General features: G+C 37.3%; 1 protein-coding gene across 7 annotated transcripts in view; it reads left to right on the forward strand.

Moving 5' to 3' along the window:
- The window catches only part of CAB39 (calcium binding protein 39), an 88,132-nt gene that overhangs the window by 28,674 nt on the left and 35,334 nt on the right, over positions 1 to 24,124 (forward strand). For all 7 annotated transcript variants that reach the window (XM_082464768.1, XM_082464762.1, XM_082464764.1 and 4 more), the window contains one exon: positions 7,973 to 8,128. In XM_082464768.1, coding sequence (XP_082320894.1) covers positions 8,015 to 8,128 — 114 coding nt within the window. In that variant the 5' untranslated portion in view covers positions 7,973 to 8,014. The remainder of the gene's footprint in view (positions 1 to 7,972; positions 8,129 to 24,124) is intronic.

The following is a 24,124-nucleotide window of genomic DNA, read 5'->3' on the forward strand; positions in this document are numbered from 1 at the left end:
TCAGCTGCCATCTTGGTACATAAATCTAAGAGAAGCAGGTTTAAGAGAGAAGCATTTTTAAGTCTCCTGATACATAGTGAAGATATTCATTGTCATATGAAAGGCACTGGTTAATCTGATAGATGGTGCATTAAGAGTTGGAGTCAAAACCTTGGAAGTCCTTTCTCTTCCACTTTCCTAACTAGCTTCATGGTGTTTGAACAAATTATTCAATATTTTTGTGTCTTAGTTTACTTATCTATAGAACAGAAAAAAAATAAAACTTAGTAATGAAGAATCAAAAGAGTTCTACTCTTTCCTTGAGAATCAAAAGATAGTTTGCTCATTCTACAGATATTCTACAAGTGTGTTCTAGACACTGTTCCAGTGTCTGGGTATACAACAATGAATGAGTGAAACAAACAGAGTCCTTTTCCTGAGACATATATGTCAGGTAATGGTAACAAGTACTGGAAGAGCAATAAAGCAGGATAAGGAGACGAGATTAGGGGAAAGGTGCTCTTTTGGAAACATTGGTCAGGGAAGGCCCTGTGAGTAAAATGAGGGAGAGAGCCATGGTGATCTGAGCGAAGAACTCTCCATGAACAGTATGGGGAATGTACTTAGGCCGGGCCCAGGAACGTCAAGCCAGACAGTGTGGCTAAAGCCTAGAGTGTAAGAGATGAGGACAGAGAGCAGTAGATCACAAGGAGCCTTGCAGGCCTTGGTCAGGAGTGTGGATTTTATTCTGAATGAAGTGAGAGGTCATTGGGGGAGGGATTAAACAGAGAAGTGACGGGGCTTTGTAAACTGTGAAGTGTAGTGCTATAGGAGAGATCTTACATTATTTAAAATACTGCTACTGTTACCACCATGGCAACCATCTGATTTACCATCTAGGCTATAAAAAAATGTCAGTCTGACTCTTGCATAGTATCCAGTGTTGCACATCATTGGCCCCTGAAAGTCTGATCAAGGTATATTAATTGCAAAGCACACTTTACAGGTCGTCTTGTATGCTCTTAAACACTTAATTTTGGTTTTGACATAGTTGATGATGAGCTATGTATACGGTAGCTTTGGTAATTAAACAAAGGTCCAGCTGCTTCTTAAAGCTATCCATGGTCTATTTTAATGGAGCTGAGTCATTGCATCTTATTTGCAGCTTAGAAGGGCATGTAGCCTATCCTTCCAAAAACTGAATCAAAACTTTTAGATGCAGGTTTTAAAAGGATAAGATCACTCATTTTATATTGCTATACAGTCTGTGTGGATACCTTTTTTAAAACCCATTTTGGCTCTAGAAACAGTAGTCATGAATCAGATTTTAGAAGGAAAAAAAACCCCATGTAATTGTGCTTAACTGCTGTTTATTCAGATTTTACCATATGCAGATGCTGTTCTAAACACTTGAAACACATGCAATTCTTATACCAAGTTGTTAGGTCGCTATTGTTTCTCCCATTTTAGAAATGAGGAAAGGGGGCTTAGAAAAGTCTAAGTCAGCTAAGGCATGGTGAAACCAGGATTTGAACCCGGGTTATCTTTAAAGCCCATGTAATTAACTACTGTGCCTTATATAATTGCCCTACCTTACTATATGGGTAGTCTAGCACCTAACACAAGATCTGGCATGTTGTAGATATTTAATATTTATCTGAATCAAGTAACATTAACCCTAGAAGCAGGGGATTAGGTCTCAGAGCCAGCTATCTAAAAAATGGGTTCAGATGTTTACTACATTTCACACTTTCCATGACTGCTTAATTAAGTACCTTGATAGTCCTCTACAACAGTCTTATTATTGTATGTGGGGTTTTTTGTTTGCAGTTTTTGCATTTGACCACCAAGTTTATGAGTCAGATCTAACATACATGTTAGCACAGAGTCCTATGAACTCAACTGTCTAGGAATGTGGTGTCATTCAGGAGCTTTTCTGTATTATCTTAAAACATATACACCCACATCCATATATGCCAGAATGTTGTCTTCTTGAGAGCAGACACTCTTGGTGCCTTAAGTTTGTGGCACATAGTGAGTGCACAGTTGGTACTTGAATGAATGAATGTCCTAATTAGTGGCTTATGGACCATTTGACTACTTTTCAGTATTTATCAGTATATAGGTGACTAGAGTTAGCTGCATTTAGGGGTTAGGGGTATGTTGCACGAGCCCAAAGCAGTCAGATTGCCTAAGAAGGTCAGTGCCTAACAGTCCTAACTAATGGTGTTACCCTTCTAGTTTCCCAGTGGGTGTTCTGTATGTTCTCCAGCAGTTTCTTGGTATGGAGCTTTGTACTCTGAGGAGTATTAACCTAACAGACCAGTGACTTGAAGTTTTTGTGCTTTGTGAGATGGAGGTGACCATTTCTGCTATCATCTGGTCTCCATCTGTTTTAGAGAAAAGAGTAGAGTCCCCATGCAAAAGACCACAAATACAGAGCAAGTAATAAAAAGAAAAATATATATCAAACTGTTAATACTAGCTGTCCCTATAGGCTTTGCAGGTCATTTTCACTTTCTACCTTGAGTAGTCCTTTAATGTTTGAATTTTGCATGATGAATAGTGTAACCATTTTTTAAAAGCTGGAAGTTTAACACTCAGTGATGGACACAGATGCAGGAGTAGATAGAAAAACTTCAGTTATTCTGACTCCCAGCCTAGCCCTCTCCTCCCTACCCCAAGGATATAGAAGCTAGCTAAGGACTATGCTTATGTGAACAGTGGCACAAAAAGCAACCCCACCCACCTTTTTAAAGTGGTTTCAGTGGGTCAGTAAGTGTCCCACTCATCGTGACAACCAAATTTTCAAGAACATCTCCTAGGGGTGATATTGGCCCCATTGACAACCACTGCCCTTTGTGGAGAATAGAGGGTCTACACTTGATGTCTGTAGGGATAGAGAGATTTAGAAAACAGAATTTACTGAAATTGTGAACTGATTATATGGAAGAGTTAATGAGTGGAAAGAGTCTGCTATGGTGACCAGGTTATGTGATTGGGTGAACAATGGATCCATTCACTGTGAAGGGGAATTTAGAAAAACAAGCAGGACTTGGGGATGAGGTTTGAGTTGCCTTGAGGACATCTATCGGAGCAGCGGTTAGAAATGTAGGCTGACTGGTCGGGGCTGGAGGTAGATTTCAGGTTGTTGAAAACGTGGGTAGATGAGATCACTCAGAGAATATAGGGTAAGAAGACAGCCAAGGTAGAACCTTAAAGGACATCAGCATTGAAATAAAGATGAGTCATTGAGTTAAAGGCAGAAAGAAAGGGCATTTGGAAAGACAGAAAAACAAATGCGTGACACCTAAGGGGTGTAACAGTGCTAAATGTTCATGCAAATTCCTTTCATGCAGATTTAGCATGTTATTTCATAAATATTAATTTTAGTTTAAAAGCATGCTAAATTATTCCCCACCCCTGTCCTCCCTCCTCCCAATTTTCAAGTTAAATTTCCCCTCTAACTCTTCTTTACCTTTGGGATTCAGGCATACACCACTAAGTACCCATCAGGAGCAAGCTTACCCCCAGTTTGAGAGATGGTAGGTGTGGGTTTCCACAGCCCTCTATAATGCTAACAACGGCTGGCTTTCTGCCAATGGCATTAGTAGTTTTGACTCAGCCCAGGGAATCCTACTGAGGTTTATTATGAACCAATTTTTTTTTGAAGGGATGGGGAAATTAGTATTTGAAAACTAAATGAATTTTTTCAATTATAGTATGTATTTTTGTCCATTTCCTTCATGAACTCTAGTTGTCTGAAACATAGCGTAGGCAAAACACAGTTTAAGAAAAAATTTGAACGTACAGAATAGTTGAGTGACAATGAAAACCCATATATCCATCTAGATTTAAAAATCAAGATTTTTACCGTATTTGCAAGTCTGTGGTACTCTGGCTTAGAGGTAGTTGGCATGTTTAGGGAACAGAAAGGACCTCAGTGTGGCTGGACCTCTGTGCGAGCCTCTGTGGGCTGTGCGAGTTGCAGGTGGGTAAAGCTATGGTAGGGAATTTGGATTTTACCATAAGGGCCGTGAAAAGTTATTGAAGGGCCTTACTCGGTGAACTCTTGCTGTTATTGTTCCCTAGAATTCTCTCAAACACTTATGACAAAGGAAGAAAGTGGGAAATGAGAGTCAGGCAGGTGAAAGGTGTCTTGTAACCGTCTTATCCCTTGTTTAACCATTGCTACTTCCAGCTTTGGCATCTCCATATTCTCGGGATTGTCAGTTCCAAAACTCAGACATGTGCCTGGGTGTTTCACATCCTTCAAGGACACAGAACCCTGTGAATAGTTCTGCTCGATGGTGGACCAGGCCCCTTTCAAGGCACCGTCTCCACTCCTGGGAGAAAGCAGTGTGGGCTGGAGAGTTCACTCGCAGTGGTGCCTTTGCTATCATTTGAGCACTGTTGGAAGGTCATGAGTTGTTCTGTGAAGAGATTCACTTCTATTGCTTGTAAGGACTGAGGTAAGGAGACTGAAGCTTCATGCTCAACCCTTAAACTAAGTTTGTATGTGGTTGTTCATGTGGATTTCAGGTTCTTTATTGTCTCTGAAATTAGTTAGTGATTCATGAAATCTAGGTTAGTCATCCGTATTTTTTTTAGCTGTGTGTGTGTGTGTGTGTGTGTGCACATGCACATGTGTGTAACATTAAATAGCTTTCTTACTTATAGATCATGATCAAAGTTTGCTGGTTTTATTGGCTCTGACTTTGGAGATGAGTAAGATTAGTAAATTGGCAGCCTTACTTTTCTGTGTCATTCAGCCTTCCATGGAAATGTTTTATGAACAGTACTTTTTATGTATTAAGGATAGATTGTTTTATATTATTTATTGATCTCTTTCCACTTAGTTTTATGTTTATCAAATCATACATGTGAAATTGAAGGGTGCAAATAGTTACAAAAAGGGCTTGTAAGAAAAAATACCAGTCCCCCACTCTCTTCCTGCTCCCCAGAGGTACTCCCTCTTTTGATAAATTGTTTTGGGATCTTTCTCCCCATCTTTGATGAACATGCTTGTATGACACATCCATGATTTCACCCTATTACTCCGAACATTTGCCTCAATAGCTGCTTTTGTTTTCTTTATTAAAGTCAGTAACACGATAAATACTTAGTAGCTCTGTGCATATTAATCTAACATGTTTATTAAAACTTTTATTTCTTAAAGCATTTCTCAGCCTTTTAGCAATGTGCTAGGCACATGTATTGGCTACCTACTTGGTCATCACTTAGCAGCCATTCATGAATTTTAAACTTTTCTATGTTTTCAATTAATTATTTAAAAAGTTGGAACACTGAGTGGCATACATTAGCATAAGCTTAATGCGAAGCAAACTTAGACATAAGGAACAAATGCTAACGCAGAAGTTTTAAGGACTATTATTTCCTTGTTTTTGAGCCCCCAAATCTTAGTTGTGTTGATTAAGAATTGGTGGATTTGAGGACGTAAATGAAAGAAATGAAAGGGTTTGTTTAATTATTGCACTCAGGCTTTAGAGTAAGAACTATATGGTATAGTTTTTATTTATACATTTTATAATAAAGTTATTTATATAGTCCTTATTTATTCTTTTACTTTTTAATTATACTTAGCTGTATTTTTTAAACAATAAATCAGAAGAATATTTAAAGCGTGTGTATGAGGGGCGGGGAGGGCAGAGAGAAAATAGAAGCATGTCATGAACAGCTTCAGCATTGGGATTGCATTGGAGCCCGCTGACGAGTGTCCACTTCTTGTTTTGGGGACTTGTTACTAACTGTATTTCCTCAGAGTATAGTTTTATTAGTTTATATGTTCTGCAGAATCTTGGCTGCCTGGTGTATTAATTAAGAGGAATGAGTGTGTCATGCTTCCCCTTTCCCTCACAAAAGCATTTTATATATGTATTCTCTTCTGCAGCTGTACTCTTTTTGCTATGACCACTATTTGGTGTGTGGTAGGACTTTTTAAAACCCCCCTTTGCCCTGGAAAGTCACTTCTTCCACCATTGAGCCAGAGCTGAAAATACCTCTGTTGTATGGCACCCTAACATTTCCTGCAAAATACCATTAAACATTCCCACCCTTTACCCAGCATTGACTTGTAGCATCACTGCTAGTATTTGTGGAGTACAAATAGGGAAGATTATATTTTCATACGACTTATCGTGAGTGTGAATCCACTCTGTTTATAGAGAAGCAGGCTGCACTGCCCCCTACCCTTCTTCAAAAAAATAAAATAAGATAATTTTAAAAAATAAATAAAAAGAAAAAAGTAGTGGAAAAGAATGATCCAGAATTTGGGTCCCATCTTGCCAGGTAATCAGAGAGAAAATATAACAGCCACCTGTAGTTGATCCAAACTTCTTGTCGTAGAAAAAATATTTAGAAGTAAATTTAGGACCTGTGTTTGAGGACATTTCCCTTTGGTTAATGAAGATGTGGTTTTAGTGTGATCAAAAGAGGATTTATAAGCTGACAGAAGGTGAACTATATAGGTGATATTTGGGTATAGAGATTGGTCAAAACACATCATATCAAAACATGTCAAGAAATAACATACTTGTTCATGATTTAGTTGTAAGCTTCTTGTTAGCATTCATTTGCACGTTCTTTTCCCCTAAATGTTTATTTGTAAACAGATATGCAGTTCACTGTATCTCATACTTTAGAGAAAAAACATTCCAATACTTTCTTCCAGTGAAGTCTTAGGCATAGGTCAAAGGAAGTGTTACGATGCTATTCAACAGAGATATTTTATGTTGATGGGGAAAAAAAACCAAAGTAAGGTTGAGGTATCTGAGACCCACCTCTCCCCACTTTGGCAGAGGTGGGCAGTGGGTGCCAGGGATGGTTAAATATAGGAGTTTGGAACTCACAGTTTGAAAATCACTCATCTAAGTGATCTATAAGGTTCTTCGGAAAAGTGTTGTCTTTTGGTATCTTATATGAGATTGTTTAATGCCTCTGGGTGTAACTTCTTTTAGTTTATTTAGTGAGAGAAATTGTGACTTCTGACATGTTCCCAAGTTACTTTCATTGTTTATCTTGTTAACTTTGTTTTTTCATGGTGACTTTTTGGAATAGTTGATGTCCTCTTGCATGATGTAATATTGTGGTTTATGTGGTTGAAATGTTGTTTTCTGCTACCTGCAAAATTTTAAGAACTTCCAGAAGTTCATTGTCCCCAGAATTTGTCCAGTGAGTTCCTTCATGGGATATAGTCATATCCAGACAGAAAAAGTACACGTTGAAACCGTCACTTAAAGAATTTGAGGACCTGATGGGAGATTTGTCCAAGGCTCTGTCCAAGGTTCTCTCCAGCCCTGAGACCATAGGACTGACCGAAGAGGAGGAAGGGTGTACCCACAGGATGCTTAGGAGGAAGCAGCATCAGCATGAACACTGGAAAAGGCGCATCTGGAGAGACCTAGAGAGTGGGTCTGTTGCTAGTGCTTTTTGGCTAAGCTCCTTACCTAACTTTTTACCTCAGTTTCCTCAACTGTGAAATAGAGATATCTATTAATTGGAGGTATAGTGTGGTGATTAAGGATGCTTTGGCTCAAGACAGACCTGAGCTGGTTTTACCCCTTAGTACCTTGAGGCAGTTTCTTAACGTCATTCAGCGTTACCTGTAAATGCGAGTAGAATAATGTCCTCAGGGAATTGTTTGAAAAGATCCCATAGGTGATGGATTCAATTGCTTAATAGGGGGCCTGGCAGTGCTAGTTGCCCTCCATCATCAGCACCATCATGTTCCTCCTCAAATGGGTGGTTAGGAGAGCGGGGGGGGGGGGGGGGGATTAAAAAGGTTTTTGAGAAGTACAAAGTGTTCTGTAATTTTATTATCATTTCTCATATATTTGTGGGTTTCCTAGTACTGATTTTGAAAGCGATGTAAAGTAACTTTCTCACACTGTTTTTCTTCTTAGATTAGGGTTTAGAAAGTATGTCTTCTATCCACCTCACTTTTTCTCACTTGTACCCTGTGCTGTGTCCCCAGGTGAAGCAGGCAGAGCGCAGTGAGACACCGGTCGCTGCCGCCATGCCGTTCCCATTTGGAAAATCGCACAAATCCCCTGCAGACATCGTGAAGAACCTGAAGGAGAGCATGGCCGTGCTGGAAAAGCAAGACATTTCTGACAAAAAAGCAGAAAAGGTATGTATTTGGCTTTATTTTATATTTTTAATCTTTTGATTAGGAGCAAATGTAAGACAAGTTATGAGGTGATTTCTAAAAATCAGTAAATCCCAATTTGGGTTTATTTGGGGTTTTTAAAATTTAGTCCTAAAGTGGCATTTGCTGGTGCTTAAACACCACGTGTTTTCTCCTGTACTACCATCTAACAAATATATTTTTAACTTTTTTCTCAGTTTTTCATTTGAGGTTTTCAAATGGTTTATTTAAATTTCGGGGGGTTTTTTTTGCATTGTTGATGTAGTTTATCTCATTTCTGAAATCAGTGTTTCCACTGGTAGTCCTCTTAGGGAGATAACCTCTCCTGATTTTCTTTTTGTGTTCTTTGTATCCATGACAAGTATCTTCTACGCAGTCACCACAGTCCAAAACCTGACTTTCATACCAATCTGTCCCCCCTCCCCCCAAAAAATCATCTTTCAATAAATACTATGAACCCCTACTTCCTAAGGGGTTTATGAATTGATCCTGACTTCCATTCCTACTTCACGAAAATTCTCATGACCTTTCTTATGGACCTTAGCAATAGCCTCTTTAGGGCTCTTTCTGAAATATCTCCCCTGCTTTAAACCTTCAGTTCAGCCTTCTCACATAGCACACAAGACCCTTTGTGACCTGGCCTGTGCTTCTCTAGGTGAATTTCAACCCCTTTCTCCCTTTTTCTGTATGCTCTAACAATCTCAGCTCGTCTCTGTTCATTGAAAGCAATTAATAGCAAACAGTCAGCCATACTGTCTTTGTCTTGTTTTCACCCCTGCACCATTTTCCCCTCAGCCCCCATTCATTTTTCAGAACCACCCAATTCATTTCTTTTTCCCATATGGCTTCCCAGAATACTCCCTCTCTTGGCCTTACCCTTACCCTCTAAAATGAATCTACCATATGGCCACCTCCTTTGGAAATGGCAGGAGTGCTGCCATCTTCAACATGATTTTATTTGTGTCATATTTTTGTCTTCCTTACTAGACCTTGAGCTCTTTGACCCATGTGTCATTTCTGGCCCAGCTGTGCCGTCCACAGTACCTGTCTCCCATGGGCTGGATGCCTGATGATTCATTGGATGAGTGTTTGATTGGAACAGCGTTTTCCATCCTATCTTTTATTTTAGCAGGTTGTTTTTTGTTTTGAGTTGACACTTAAACTGCTTAATTTCTACCATCTTTTTAAGTCTAAGACTGTGGTTTACCTATATTCTTATAAAGAAAGGAATTTCACACACATGGGGTTAAGATTTGTAATTATAGGCTATTAGTTATATCTTTCTGTCATTGGAAGCAATCTACAGTTAGTGAAATTTTCTATAATTCAACTTTACTGTAGATCTTCCATGGAAATTCTAGACAGTTTCTTGCGTACCTTAGTAAGAGATGTAGATAAATGTTAATAATATGATGAAACTAACTTCTTTTAAAGATGCCTGTTATGTTATTTTGGTTGAAGTATATAAAGAAAATCTGGCCTTATACAGATGCATAATTGGAAAAGAGAGGAGTATTTTAATAGCCTTTCAGATAATTTTGAATATTTTTTAATACCACAGCAAAATTCAACAGTTGGTAGTTTCTTGGTTGTAATAGACTCAAACTGTATAAATGAACTTTTCGTACTCTGTACTTTGAAAAGGTCCTTTATCCATGCATGACTTTGTAACATGCACTGGTCATTTAGAAAATATTGGATCACTGAGTTACATACATCTTCCAAAACATTGACACATTATTCAATATCAAAAATTCACATTTTAAAATATCACCACTGTGATCTCATCAGAAAAGTGTAAGTTTTGGAAAGTGGTCAAACTTACTTATGTTGTATTCAAATTTCAAAATTCAAATCTGGCAACAAATACTGTTTGTTGGTTGTTTTCCTTAAGGAGACAGGTTCACTTTGTTTATTTTTGAGAAAATGTCTGCCAAATATACAAGCCTGAATAATTTGTCAGTTTTTCTTTCGAGGAAAAGTGATGTTCCATAAAGAAAATAGTTTGTTCAGCTCATAGCTCAAACATTATCATACAAGTACTTTTCTTCAAGACAAGCAGTCATATTTCAGTAAGGGGCAGAAGGTGCTTTATGTGTACTTCCTGTTTATCACACCAAGTTGTATGTATACTCAGAGGTCAAAATTTAATAAAATGAATTTTTTTCCTGCTTTCTCATGACACTCTTAAGTGAAACAGTTTTTTTAAGCTGAGTGCGTGTTGATGAAAACTACGATAGCTACTACAGTTTGTTGTCACTGCCTTGACTCAGGCTAGAGGTCAACACCATCAGTGCAAATGGCAACAGTGGAAAAAGGCAAATTATGTGTTTACATTGATATGAAAACAGTTGTGACCTCATGGACTCCTTGAAAGGGTCTCAGGGAACCTTTTTCGGTAACACAGAGGTTGAGAATTCCTGCTCTAAACCTAAGCAAGAATAGACCTCCTGCTAAATAAAGCAAAGAAAATTAGTTGAATTTATGAAAAATAAATTTTATTTCAAGGGAAGGGGACAGCTCTGAAGATTGAAGAGCAATCAATGCAAATTACTTATCCTGAAATAGATTAGAAATAAGGAGGAAAACCCTGAACTTTCTGATTTCACTGTCTTATCAAGATTCAGAAGGAAATAGCACTAATGCAAATGGTGAAGAGGGAATGAGACCTGAAAACAATGGAAAGATGAAAATATAACCTCTAAATTAAAAACCATGAAAAACAACTTTGTCATCATACTTAAGACTGAAAACTTGAATGTAGCCCCATTAAAACCAGGGTGCTTGCTATGACTTGTTATCTAGAGTTGTTCTGGAAATTCTAGGCAATGCATAAAGAAACGGTTTAGAAATAAAAAACACAGCTATTTCAGATAAAGAGGGGAAATTACAATGTTGAGATATTCATATATCTTTACAAAACACAAGAGAATCAGTGTGAAAATGAGAGTTCACTAGGGCAGCTAAATACAAAATTCATAGCTTCCCTAAATACCATCAAAACGATCTAGAAATTGTAATTTTTTTAAAAAAAGTATTTTATTTACAGTAGCAACAACAAAAAAATAAGGTGTCTGGGAATACTTTCATCAGGAAGTACGCAGAACCTATATGAAGAGAACTATAAAACCTTATTCAGAGATACAAAAGAATACTTCGTCCATGTTATTGGATGGAATATAGTTAAGATGCCATTTCTTATCAAATTAATTTTTAAGCTTAAAGCAGTTCCATTCAAATCACAGCAGGATCTTTTTGTACCTTGACAAAAAATGATTCTGAAGTTCTGGAAGAGTTAATAAAGTAGCTACAAAGTTATGCTGGAATTTAAGGACTCTGAATTCTACTTTGTTTTGAAGCAAAAACACACATTTCACACATCCACTCACAGTCTTTCCGATCATGGTTAATGATATGCCATCCTTCTAGTTGTTCAGACCAAAAGTCTTGAGTCATCCATGACTCCTTTCACACTTCCCAGATCCAATTCATGAGCAAATACATCCACTTTATTGCGGTGGGGGAGGGGGGTGTTAAAAAGCCAGACTCTAATGACCACTTCACCCCGTTTTCTTAGTCACCACCTGGGTCTGAGCTACCATTATCTTTGCTCTGGATTACTGCAGTGTTCTTCTAACTGGTCTCCCTTGCCTTTCCACAGCCATAGTGATTCTTTCAAAACGTGAGTCAAATAACATTTCCCTTAGAGTAAAAGTCAGAATCCTTACAAAGGCTGAACTAAGTTCTACAGGTCAAATCCTGCCTAGGCCTGTTTTTGTAAGGCTCATGAGCTAAGAATGGTTTTTACATTTCTAAAAGGTTGGTTTAAAAAGCAAAGAAGATTATGCAACAGAGACTTTATGTGGCCTATAAAGCTTAAAATATTTCCTGTCTGGTGCTTTTGCCAAAAAATAAATGCCCACCCTTGCCTTGGTCAGTCAGGCCCGTGACCTCAATGGTCCCTTCTCCTAGTATTCCCCCCACATTGGCTTGCTTTTCCTCGTGTACTTCAGTCACACTCCTGCCTTATGGCTTTTGCATTGGGCTGTTCCCTTTACCTAGAATGTTCTTTCCCCAACTCTCTGCTTGGCTAACTCCCTTATTGCCTTCAAGTCTTTGCTTAAATGTCACTTTTCACCCAACCCCCTATTTAAAATGCAGCCTAGTCCCCGGCATTCCTGTTCCCCCGGTCTTGCTCTGGTTTTCTGTGTATCACTTAACATCTTTAATATACTTAATGATTTTTTTTTTTTTTTTTACTAGTTCTTCCCTCTGTTAGAACATAAGCCTTCCAAAGACAGCTCAATAATTATTTTTTATTTATTGAAAATGGAATACAGAGTTAACATAGTTCTGTCAACTTGTAACTCTTCTAAACTCTTAATTTCTACTGAATAGGATAAAACATGTATTACTGAGAGTGTTGTAATCATTTGTATGTTGAGTTTATGACCAATAAGAGGGTATCCCAGCCAGGTATCTTCTGAATTTTATGATGGTGGCCAAGTATCACATTCCCTTGTAGTGTGCTACCACCCACAGAAATAGTGAGATAAATGACCCTTCTCAAGAGATCTACCCTGTTGGTCCTAGTATCTTCCATATAGTTTTGTGTTTATTAATTATCTTCCCCTGTAGTTCAGGATGCTTAGTGGACACTTTTCATGATTGGATGAATAATTATACCCAGTGGATCTGATTAGTGGATAACTCTGAGCACCTAGGCAGGGTTTTGGTGATCTGTTGCAGGATACTGTCCCCAACTTTAAACTTTTAATAACATTTATTGTCACTGATTTATCTGAGGAGAATTAAAAGGTTTAATTAGCAGAGCTTGTGACTGATAAAAATTGGAGAAGGATAGAAAACTCTATAGGTGACTAAATCAGGCACCAAAGAAGGGTCAATTAGCTGGGGGTAGTGGGGCAGGAGTTGGAGGAAGGACATGATTGTAACTGATAAAATGCAGTACAGATAAAAGTATAGCTCTGTACTAGGGTCTAAACAGATGAGATACCAAAGGAGAAAACACAACATAATCACTAAAAATATTTGATTAGACCAAAAGAAGGCAGAAAAAGAGGGGAAAATGGCATTAAGGAACAGATGGAACAAATGGAAAACAAATAGCAAGATGATAAACTCAAATGTACCATATCAATAATCACATTAAGTATAGGTGGTCTGAACACCCCAATTAAAAGGCAGAGATTGTCAGGTTGGACAAAAAAGTCCTATCTGGATGGACCTAGAGATTATCCTATTCAGTGAAGTAAGTCAGACAGAGAAAGACAAATATCATATGATATCACTTATGTGGAATCTAAAAAAAAAATGATATAAATGAACTTATTTACAAAACAGAAATAGACTCACAAACATACAAAACAAATTTATGGGTACCAAAGGGGGTATAGCAGGGATAAATTAGGAGTTTGGGATTAACATACACACATTACTATATATAAAACAGATAAACAACAGGGACCTACTGTATAGCACAGGGAACTGTATTCAATATCTTATAATAACCTATAATGGAAAAGAATCTGAAAAAGAATATTATATATATACAACTGAATCACTTTGCTCTACACCTGAAACTAACACAACATTGTAAATGAACTATATTTCGATTTTAAAAAATGGTTAAAAAAAAAATACTAACTATATGTACCTACAAGAAATGCACTTTAAAGACAATGACACAATTAGGTTACAAGTAAAAGGATGGAGAAAGATACACCATGTTAACACTTGTCGAAAAAAAACTGGAGGGGCTCTATTAATATCAGACAAAAATAGATTTCAGAGCAAAGAATATTATCCAGGATAGTTATTTCATGATAAAATAGGGGTCAGTTAATCCAAGGGATATAACAATCTTAAATGTTTATGCACCTAATAACAGCTTTAAAATAAAGCAAAATAAAACAAAGCAAAAACTGATAAAACTAGAAGATGAAACAGTCAAATCCACAATTATAATTGGATATTTCAGTACCCCAATCTCAATGACTGATAGAAGAAGTAGGCAGAAAATCAGCTAGTAAAAGGCTAAATGTATGTGACGTATACCTGTGATCACAACGGAATTAAATTAGACATCAATAATAGAAAGAGCCTTGGAAATATTCCAAAATATTTGGAAACTAAATATCATACTTATAAATAACTCATGGATCAAAGTTATTTGAGTGGAATAAAAACATCAGAGCTAGTGAGATGTTGCTAAAGCATTACTCAGAAATTTTATAGCACTAAATGCATATGATAGAAAAGAAGAAAGGTCTCAGCTTCTACCTTAAGAAAGTAGAGAAAGAAGAGCAAATTACAAAGTAAGGAGAAAGGACATAAATAAAGATCAAAGCAGAAATTAGTTAAATAAAAGCCAGAGAAAACAATAAAACCAAAACTGGTTCTATCAGAAGTTGAATAAAATTGATAAAATCTAGCTAAGACTCATCAGGAGAAAAATATCTGGAATATCTAGAATAAGAGAATAAGAGAGTGGAATAAGAGAGCTGACCAATATCTGGAATAAGAGAGCTGACATCACTACAGATTCTACAGGTATTAAAAGGGTAATAAGGAAATATTATGAACAACTATTTGCCAACAAATTTGACAACTTAGATGAAATAGGCAAATTCCTTGAAAGACACAAATGGCTCAAGCTCAAGTCAAGAAAAAAATAGATAACCTTAATAGCCCTGTATCTATTAAAGTAATTCAAAATTTAGTTAATAATCTTCCCACAAAGGAAAATCTAGGCACAGATGCCTTCACTAGAGATTTCTACCAAACATTTAAGGGGAAATATCACACAATTTCTACACAAACTTTTCCAGAAAATTTAAAAGGAAGGAATAGTTCTTAACTCATTCTATGAGTCCACGATTATCCTGATACCCAAATCAAAGACATTACAAGAAAACGATAGACTAATATCCCTCATGAACACAGATGCAAAAATTCTAAACCAAATTTTAGCATTCCTGATAAAAACTCTGCAAACTAAGAGAGAAGAGAACTTCCTTGACCTAGTAAAGGGCATCTGTAAAAACCCTGTGGGTAGAGAATGGACTTGAGGACAGGGGGAGTGGGAAGGGTAAGCTGGGATGAAGTGAGAGAGTGGCATGGACATACATACACTACCAAATGTAAAATAGCTAGTGGGAAGTAGGTGCATAGCACAGGGAGTTCAGCTCTGGGCTTTGTGACCACCTAGAGGGATGGGATAGGGAGGGTGGGAGGAAGATGCAAGATGGAGGTGATATGGGGATATATGTATACGTATAGCTGATTCACTTGTTATAAAGCAGAAACTAGCACACCATTGTAAAGCAATTATACTCCAATAAAGATGTTTAAAAAAAAACCCCTACGGGTAGCATTATACGTAATGGTGAAAGGCTCATTTCATTTATCTCTAAGATCATGAATAAGACAGGGATGTCCACTTTCACCTCTTCTATTCGACTTTGTACTTGGAGATTGCAGACTATGCAGTCAGGCAAGAAAAAGAAATAAAAGGCATGGAAAGAAAGAAGTAAAAACTGTATTGATGACATGATCACCTACTCAGAAATGCTGAAGGAATCTACAAAGAAGGTAGTTGAGCTACTGTATGAGTTTAGCAAGGTTACAGGTTATAATATTGATATACAAAGAGCCATTGTATTTCTCTATAGTAGCAATGACAAAACCAAAGTTGAAATTTAAGAGTATCATTTGGAATAGCATCAAAAAATATGAAACACTTAGAGATACTCTGACGAAAGAAATGAAAGACCTGCACACTAAAAACTACAAAATATTGCTAAGAGATGAAAGACCTAAGTAAGCGAGAGATACACCTTATTCATGGGTTGGAAGACTCAATATTGTTAAAATGTCAGTTCCCTCCCAAATGATTTATAACTTCATTGTAATCCCAGCAGACTTTTTAATAGAAATTGACAAGTTGGTTCTAAAATTTATATGGAAATGCAAAAGACCTAGAATAAAATAACTTGGAACAAAAAGTTGGAGGGTTCGCACCATCTGATTTCAAGAATTATAAAGCTGGAGTAATCAAAGCAGTGTGATATCAACATAAAGACATATTAGATAGACAAATAGATCAGTAGAACAGAATAGAGAATCCAGAAGGAAACCTACACATGTATGGAAAATTTTTGACAAAGGTGAGAACGCAATTCAGTGGAGAAAGGACAGTAGTTTCAACAATTGGTGCTGAAACAATTTGATAGCCACATGTGCAAAAAATATGTTGGACCCATGCCTCATACCATATACAAAAATTGATTCAAAATGGATCACACAACTAAATGTAAAACCTAAAATTATAAAGCTTCTAGAGAACAGGAGAAAAATCTTCATGACCTTGGGATAGGCAAAGAATTCTTAGATATGAGACCAAAAGCATACTCAATAAAAGAAAAAAATAATAAAATGGAATTCACCAACACTAAAACCTTCAACTCTTCAGAAGACACTGTTGAAAGCATGAAAAGACAAGCCACAGACTGAGGAAAATTTTTACAAAGCATGTATTTGATAAAAGATTACATCGAGAATATGTGAAGAACTCTCAAAAAGAAAACAATCCAGTAAAAAAAATGGATTAAATATACAGTTCACCAAAGTTGATACACAGATTTCAGATAAGCACTTGAAAAGATATTAATCTTAGGAAATTTGCAAAGTAAAGCTATGATGAGATACTACTTCACACCTATCAGAATGGCTAAAATTGAGAATACTGGCTATGTCAAATGCTGGTGGTTATGCAGAGCAAATGGAACTGCTGGTAGGAACGTAAGATAATACAACCACTTTGGAACAAAGTTTGGCCGTTTCTTGAAAAGCTAAACTTACATCTAGCCATTTTACTCCTAGGTATTTACCCAAGAGAACAAGAAATATATGTCCATACAAAGACTTCTACATAAATGTTCATAGCAACTTTATTTGGAATATCCAAAACAGGAAATTGCCCAGGTGTGTGAATAAACCAGTTGTGTCACATCCATAGAATAGAATACTACTCAGCAATAAAAAGGAATGAACTATTGCTGTACACAACAACATGAATGAATCTCAAAATAATTGTGTTGAGTGAAAGAAGCCAGACTATAAAGAGTACATAATGTATGATTCTGTTTATATAAAACTCTGTGAATAGCCATAATGACAGAAAACAGATGAGTGATTGCTTTGGGGTTGGCAGGGATGTATGTAGAGGGTTAGAGTGGGGTTGGTGGTATGAGAGGATTACAGTGGAATCATGGTGGTGATGGGCATGTTCACTGTCTCAAGGGCTTCAGAGGTGTGTACATAAGACCAAAGTTATCAAATTGTACTCTTTAAATATGTGTGCTTTGTTGTATGTTAATTATAACTCAATGAAGAGAGATAAAGACTCTCCGTGTACCAACTGAGATATAGGTGGCTTAGAAACCACAGATGTTTGCCCTGAGAATAAATAGATCATGTAATAAAGCACCTAAAAAAGACTATTGAAAACCTAGGTTTCAATAATAGAAAAACACTAAATTCAAAGTGATCATCTTCTGCTCTGTGTAGATAAGTCCGTATTTGAGGATGTAGAGAAACCAGAGTGTATGGAGAGGGGAGTGACCAGGTTAGTACAGAAATTCAAAGTTCTGCCATAAGAAACAGTTGAATGAACTGGAGATGTGATGTAGAGAAAGAATAAAATTTGAGCCCTAGAGCTCTTAGTAAAATGTTTTTAGGGGATCATCTAATATTAGATAAGGGAAGCTTCCAGACAGTGACAGGAGATGGAATTAAGGCCCCGTGAGTGGAGGAAAAACAGGGAGTCCAATTTCATCCTGATATTAGGGAAAATAATAAGTGGAAGTTGGCTTCCATGGGAGATCGCAAGGTTCCTGTCTCTAGATGTGTATTGGTGTGGGCTAGGTGGTCACTCAGGTCTTTTAGAAGGAATTCAAGCTTTGTACGATTGACACGTTGTTATATCCAACGCCATATTTTGCAAGGTGCCTTTGTAGAGAATAGGCCTCCGTCTTATTTTGAGGTAGAATTATTTGTTGTTATTATTCTCATGATCCACATGAAGAAAGCTCTTGTTTCCTAGGACACCTGTTACACTAGAATCAGAGGTGGTATTCACTCCTAGCTCTGCCAAACCCATGGTAAAATTTTGTCTGTTTCTGCTTTATTCATTATATCCATGGGCATTTTCTCATTCATTTCTTGTGATCTTGTAGACAAAATGATAAATATAACGTTTGAGTGTTTCTTTCTTTCTTTGTAGTGTGTTGATGTTTTTACATGTTCTGTATGGTACACAGTTGCCATATTAAGACTTGTCTATAATACAAATAGATTACTCCCTTAGGGACTGTGCCATACCTTTTAAAGAATTTGAAAACTACTTTCCTTATACTCTTAGAAAACACGGTTTATCTTACCATCCCCATTTTTAGGTAATTGGGGCATGGGAGTGGGTTGGAGTGGAATTTGTTCTTTCATTGCTGACAGCCCCATAGATCTGCATACATAATGACTGGTTACACACTCTGCCCACTGCATGCTATGTAAAGAAGGTATAGCTGCCTTGCTCAGCTTATCCTTGGTTCCCTTCATCACTGTGAATGCATGTGTTCACAGTGTTGAATAGCTATATTCACTCATTTCATGAGAGGAGTAAGTTTGCTGGCATATTTAAGAGGGGGGAAGGGAATAGCCTTTTCATAGCATAGCCATTTAACAGTGACTCATGGTTACTAAACTTGTTTAGAGTAATCTTTGACACCAGAAGGTTATTAATAGGTTTTTTTTTAGTCCATGATCTTTCAGCTTAGTATACTCAGACATTTTCTTTAGTAGAGAGGCACATATGTGTGTAGGATTCTTTTTTAATTTAGAAATTAATATGATAATAGAATTGGTCTCATTATTAAGTATTTGGCACCAGCAATATTTCTCAGTTTACTTTTGGATTCCATCTCACATCCTTTATCTTAATTTACTTTAAGAACTTCCTTTTTTTAATGAGATCATCTAATCCCTTTTTGAGAATGAATTAATATTTAAGGCAGTAAAATAGATTGGTATATATTTAGAGGACTTTGTTTAAAATGATTCTTTTGCTACAGAGTGGGTATAAAGAAACTCAAAAAAAGAGAAGAATATAAGACAAAATAATAAATGATTTAAGCCCCCTCCTCCTCAAAAACATCTGGGTTCCTTGAGGCATTTCTCAATAATAATAACTAGTTACATGTAAATTATAATAAACTTGATTGTGTAAACTAATAGGGAACAGAAGCAAGGAAAATTCTGCTTAATCATTTCAAAATTGTTTCTTAAAAAGATGACTCTAAAGAATGATTCGCATTTGAATATGTTTCCTTATGCTGAGCTCCATCCTCACGGTAGTTAGCAGGACAGTTTTTCTGCAAAAGATACAATAGGAGTAATTACTGTCATCACTTCCACTGTCATCTTTTGCAAAAGATTCGCAACTTGATTGAATCCATAGACATTTTAGTGCCCTTATATATATATATTGGCAGATAGATGGACACATGGATCAAGTTTTGTCCCTGTTCTTAAGGAGTTTATAAGCTAGTAGAGGAAATAGGTATGTAAAATAATATAATATAGCGTAGAGATACTTGGTGGAGGTATGAGTGAAATTCTGTGGGAACCAAGAGGATAAAGCAGTTACTACTTCTGTCAGAGATGGGTACATTAGATAGCATTAGGTGACATTTGAAGTGGTTTAAAGGTGTTTGGCAGGCAGAGAGTGAGAAGGAACAGAATGTGAAACAGACTAAAATATGGCATATCCAGAAAACAGTGACAAGTTTAGGGTGACTATAGGAGTTACTAGAGGAGAATGGTAGGAAGTGAAACTAGAGATGTAGATTGTGGTAGATTGAAAAGCGCCTTATATACAACTGAAAGATAGACCGAGGGAACTGAAGAAATCTGTGGTTGTTGTTGTTGTCCTGCTTTGTTTTAAATCTTTATTTTTAGATAATTTTTAATTCACAGGAAGGTGCAAAAAAGTATACAGGGAGATCCCATGTACCTTATACCCAGTTTCCCGCAGTGGTAACATCTTACCTAACTATATACAGTATCAAGACCAGGAAGTTGACATTGGTATAGTCCACAAGCCTTATTCACATTTCACCAGCTTTACAGTTTTGTGAGTGTATGTGTGTACCTCTGTGCAGTTTTATCACACGTGTAACCACTACCACAATCAAGATGCAGAGCTCTTCCATAACCACAAGGCCCCCTCTTGCTATCCCTTTATAGCCACACCCATCTCCTATCCCCCATTTCTAACCCTTGCTGGCAACCACTAATCTGTTCTCCCAACCTATAATTTTGTTATTTCAAGAATGCTTTGTAAATAGAATCCTATAGTATGTAACATTTTGAGATTGGCTTTTTTGCCCATTCAGCTTAATTCCCCATAGATCTGTGCAAGTAGTTGTGAATATCAATAATTACTTTTGATTGCTGAGTAGTATTCCATTCCATGAATGTACCATAGTGTGTACATAGGGTAAATGTTTAACCATTCACCCTTTGAAGGACATCCAGACTGTTTCCAGTTTGGGCTATTACAAATAAAGCTACTATGAACATTTTCATACAGGTTTTGTGTGAACATAAGTTTTCCTTCCTGTAGGATAAATGCCCAAGAGTACAATTCTTGGGTAAGATCATGTTTAGTTTTATAAGAAAACCACCAACCTCTTTCCCATTACATTCCCACTAGTAATGTTTCAAAGTCAGAGATGGGGTGAGATTGGAAGTGTTGTAAAGATGGACATAATGGCAGAAGATTAACCTGATAAGAGGACTCTGATGACAAGGAAAGCTTAAGGGTAAGGAGGAGAAGCAAAATGTGAGACTAGATTTCTGAGGGAGGATTGAAAGGATTTGATGGGTGTCCACATTTAACCTCAGGTTCACGTATCCTTTGGCCTTTCCTTCTACCCACCAGATATTTTTCAGAGCATGAGTGAATAAACTGTGGCCCAGGTCAGCCCATTACTTGATTTTGTAAATAAAGTTTTATTGGAACACAACCATACCCATTCATTGACACATGGTCTGTGGCTGTTTTCCTGCTGCAGTGGCGGAGTTGAGTAGTTGTGACAAAGACCATATGACCCACAAAAAGAGAGCTACCTACATATCTAAAGAAACTTGATAAGATACTTTTTTAAAAAATTTATTTATTTATTTATTTATTTTTGACTGCATTGGGTCTTGGTTGCAGCGTGCGGGCTTCTCATTGCAGTGGCTTCTCGTTGGGGAGCACGGGCTCTAGGCTCGCGGGCTTCAGTAGTTGTGGCGTGCGGGCTCTAGAGCGCAGGCTCAGTAGTTGTGACGCACAGGCTTAGTTGCTCTGCAGCATGTGGGATCTTCCCAGACCAGGGCTCGAACCCGTATCCCCTGCACTGGCAAGTGGATTCTTAACCACTGTGCCACCAGGGAAGTCCTGATAAGATACCTCTGATGAGACAGATTATAGCAGGATTCTTATTTCATTAGAAATCGGGGTGTGGTGTGCAAGGAAAGTGTTGTTTTGTGTTTGTTTCGCCTTGTTTTTTAAGGTTTTTTTTTTTTAACCATTTTTAAAAATTGGAGTATAGTTAATTTACAATGTTGTGTTAGTTTCAGGTGTACAGCAAAGTGATTCAGATATATATATGTGCGTGTATATTCTTTTTCAGATTCTTTTCCATTATAGGTTATTACAGATATTGAATATAGTTCCCTGTAGTGTACAGTAGGTCCTTGTTGTTTATCCGTTTTATATATAGCAGTGTATATGTGTTAATCCCAAACTCCTAATTTATCGCTCTGCCCTTCCCCGCACTGTCCCCTTTGGTAACCATAAGTTTGTTTTCTATGTCTGTGAGTCTGTTTCTGTTTTGTAAATAAGTTCATTTATATCATTTTTTTAGATTCCACATAGAAGTGACATCATATGATATTTGTCTTTCTCTGTCTTAACTTCACTTCGTATGATAATCTCTAGGTCCATCCATGTTGCTGCAAATGGCATTATTTCATTCTTTTTTATGGCTGAGTAATGTTCTTGTTTTGCTTTTAAACTTAATGTTCCACAAACGTGCACAGGGTGCTCTGGAGAAGCAGGCAGGCCATGGTTTCAGGTGTTCTTTCTCCCTTCATCCACTTTTTCAGTTTTACCTTATCCTTATTTGTATATTAGGGTTCTACACAAGATCTTTACTCTGAAAAATGATGGCAGCAGGATTAGGAAGTGTGATTATCAGGGGCCTCAAAAGCACTTAAAAACCACTGATTTCGATGACCTCTGACATCTCGTCAACACTTAGGATGTTGTGATTCCGTGCTGAAGCATCCCTTCAGACTTAACATATTCAACTCAGAATTCATCTTCTCTGCCCCGGAATTGGTCTCTCTCTCTTCCTGACTGACTGGTTTAAGAAATACTGCCTTTCCGGCTCAAAACCTTAGAGTCATCAGATTCTTCCTCTTTACTTCAGTATCTTTTTGACGAAGTCCTGTTCGTTTGAAACCATTACGTGAGGGGAGAGGAGGCCGAAATTTGCAGCTTCTCCCTCTTTCCCGTTTTGTAAGCACTCTGTAGGTAATGTGGGAGCGTGGGTGTGTGGGTACATATGTGTGTGCAAGAGATCTTCATTAAGCCTGATAGTTTTAATTGATTTCTATATTTCTATCTACATGAAGTATTATGTTTTAGTAATATGTTCATTCCAAAAATTCAGAAAATTCAACAGAGTATAAAAGGAAAAATAAAGCTCATCCTAATTCCACTCCCACATGAAATGACTACTGTTAAGATAGTGGGATATCCTCACAGATTCTCATGCATATTCTAGCTCTCTCCCTCTCTTTCTGGGGCCGGTAAGTTACTAAACATGAGGTCATGCTATTCTAGGTCCTGGTTTGTTTTTTAATTTTTAAAAAATTTTTATTTATTTTTGGGCTGCGTTGTGTCTTCGTTGCTGCGCAAGGCTTTCTCTAGTTGCGGTGAGCGGGGGCTACTCTTCGTTGCAGTGCGCAGGCTTCTCATTGCGGTGGCTTCTCTTTTTGCAGAGCACGGGCTCTAGGCGCGCGGGCTTCAGTAGTTGTGGCACACAGGCTTAGTTGCTCTGCAGCATGTGGGATCTTCCTGGACCAGGGATCACACCCGTGTCCCCTACATTGGCAGGCGGATTCTTAACCACTGCACCACCAGAGAAGTCCCTGTTTTTTAATTTTAATGTTAACATCTTTGCGTGTCAGTATAGATCTACTTAATTGTTTTTAGAGCTTGCCATAATCTTCCATTTTATGGGTACACCATGATTTAACCAGTTCAGTGGGGTAACTTTTAGTTCTGATCATTTTCTATTGTAAATGGCACTGCTTGTACTTAACATCTTTGTGTAATTATCTCTTTCCCAAGGGTAAATTCCCTAGAAGTATAATGGGTGATTCAGAGGGATTGCACCTTTTAAGGCTTTTTGATACATTTTGCTAAATTGCCCTCCAATAAAGTTGTACCAATTTCTTTTTCCACTACCAGTGTATCTTCTAGAAGTCGTTGCCTCTGATAGGAGGGGAAACATGTTTCATCATTTTAAGTTAATATTATGATAAAGTAGAATATTTTCTTTTAAGGTTATTAGCCTTTTAATTTCTGAATTAGCCATATCTATACTTTAAACGTTTTACTCTTGCTGTGTTTAAGTGTGCTTTATATATTGGTAAGTTAGGCTTAATAAGTAACTTTATCTATTGAAAATTGGAAGCCAAGGAGAGGGCAGACCCAGTGTTGTATTCCAGCAGATAAACCCTGTACCTCCATCAGTGATTAGACACCTCCCACCGTAAGGCCGGTTTGGGATCTACTGAGTAGTTGGGCCTTGTTGGGTCCAGAAGAGGAGTGGGTGATAAGGG

Source organism: Balaenoptera physalus, assembly GCF_965194825.1.
Source record: "Balaenoptera physalus genome assembly, chromosome: 6".
NCBI classification, from domain to species: Eukaryota; Metazoa; Chordata; class Mammalia; order Artiodactyla; family Balaenopteridae; genus Balaenoptera; species Balaenoptera physalus.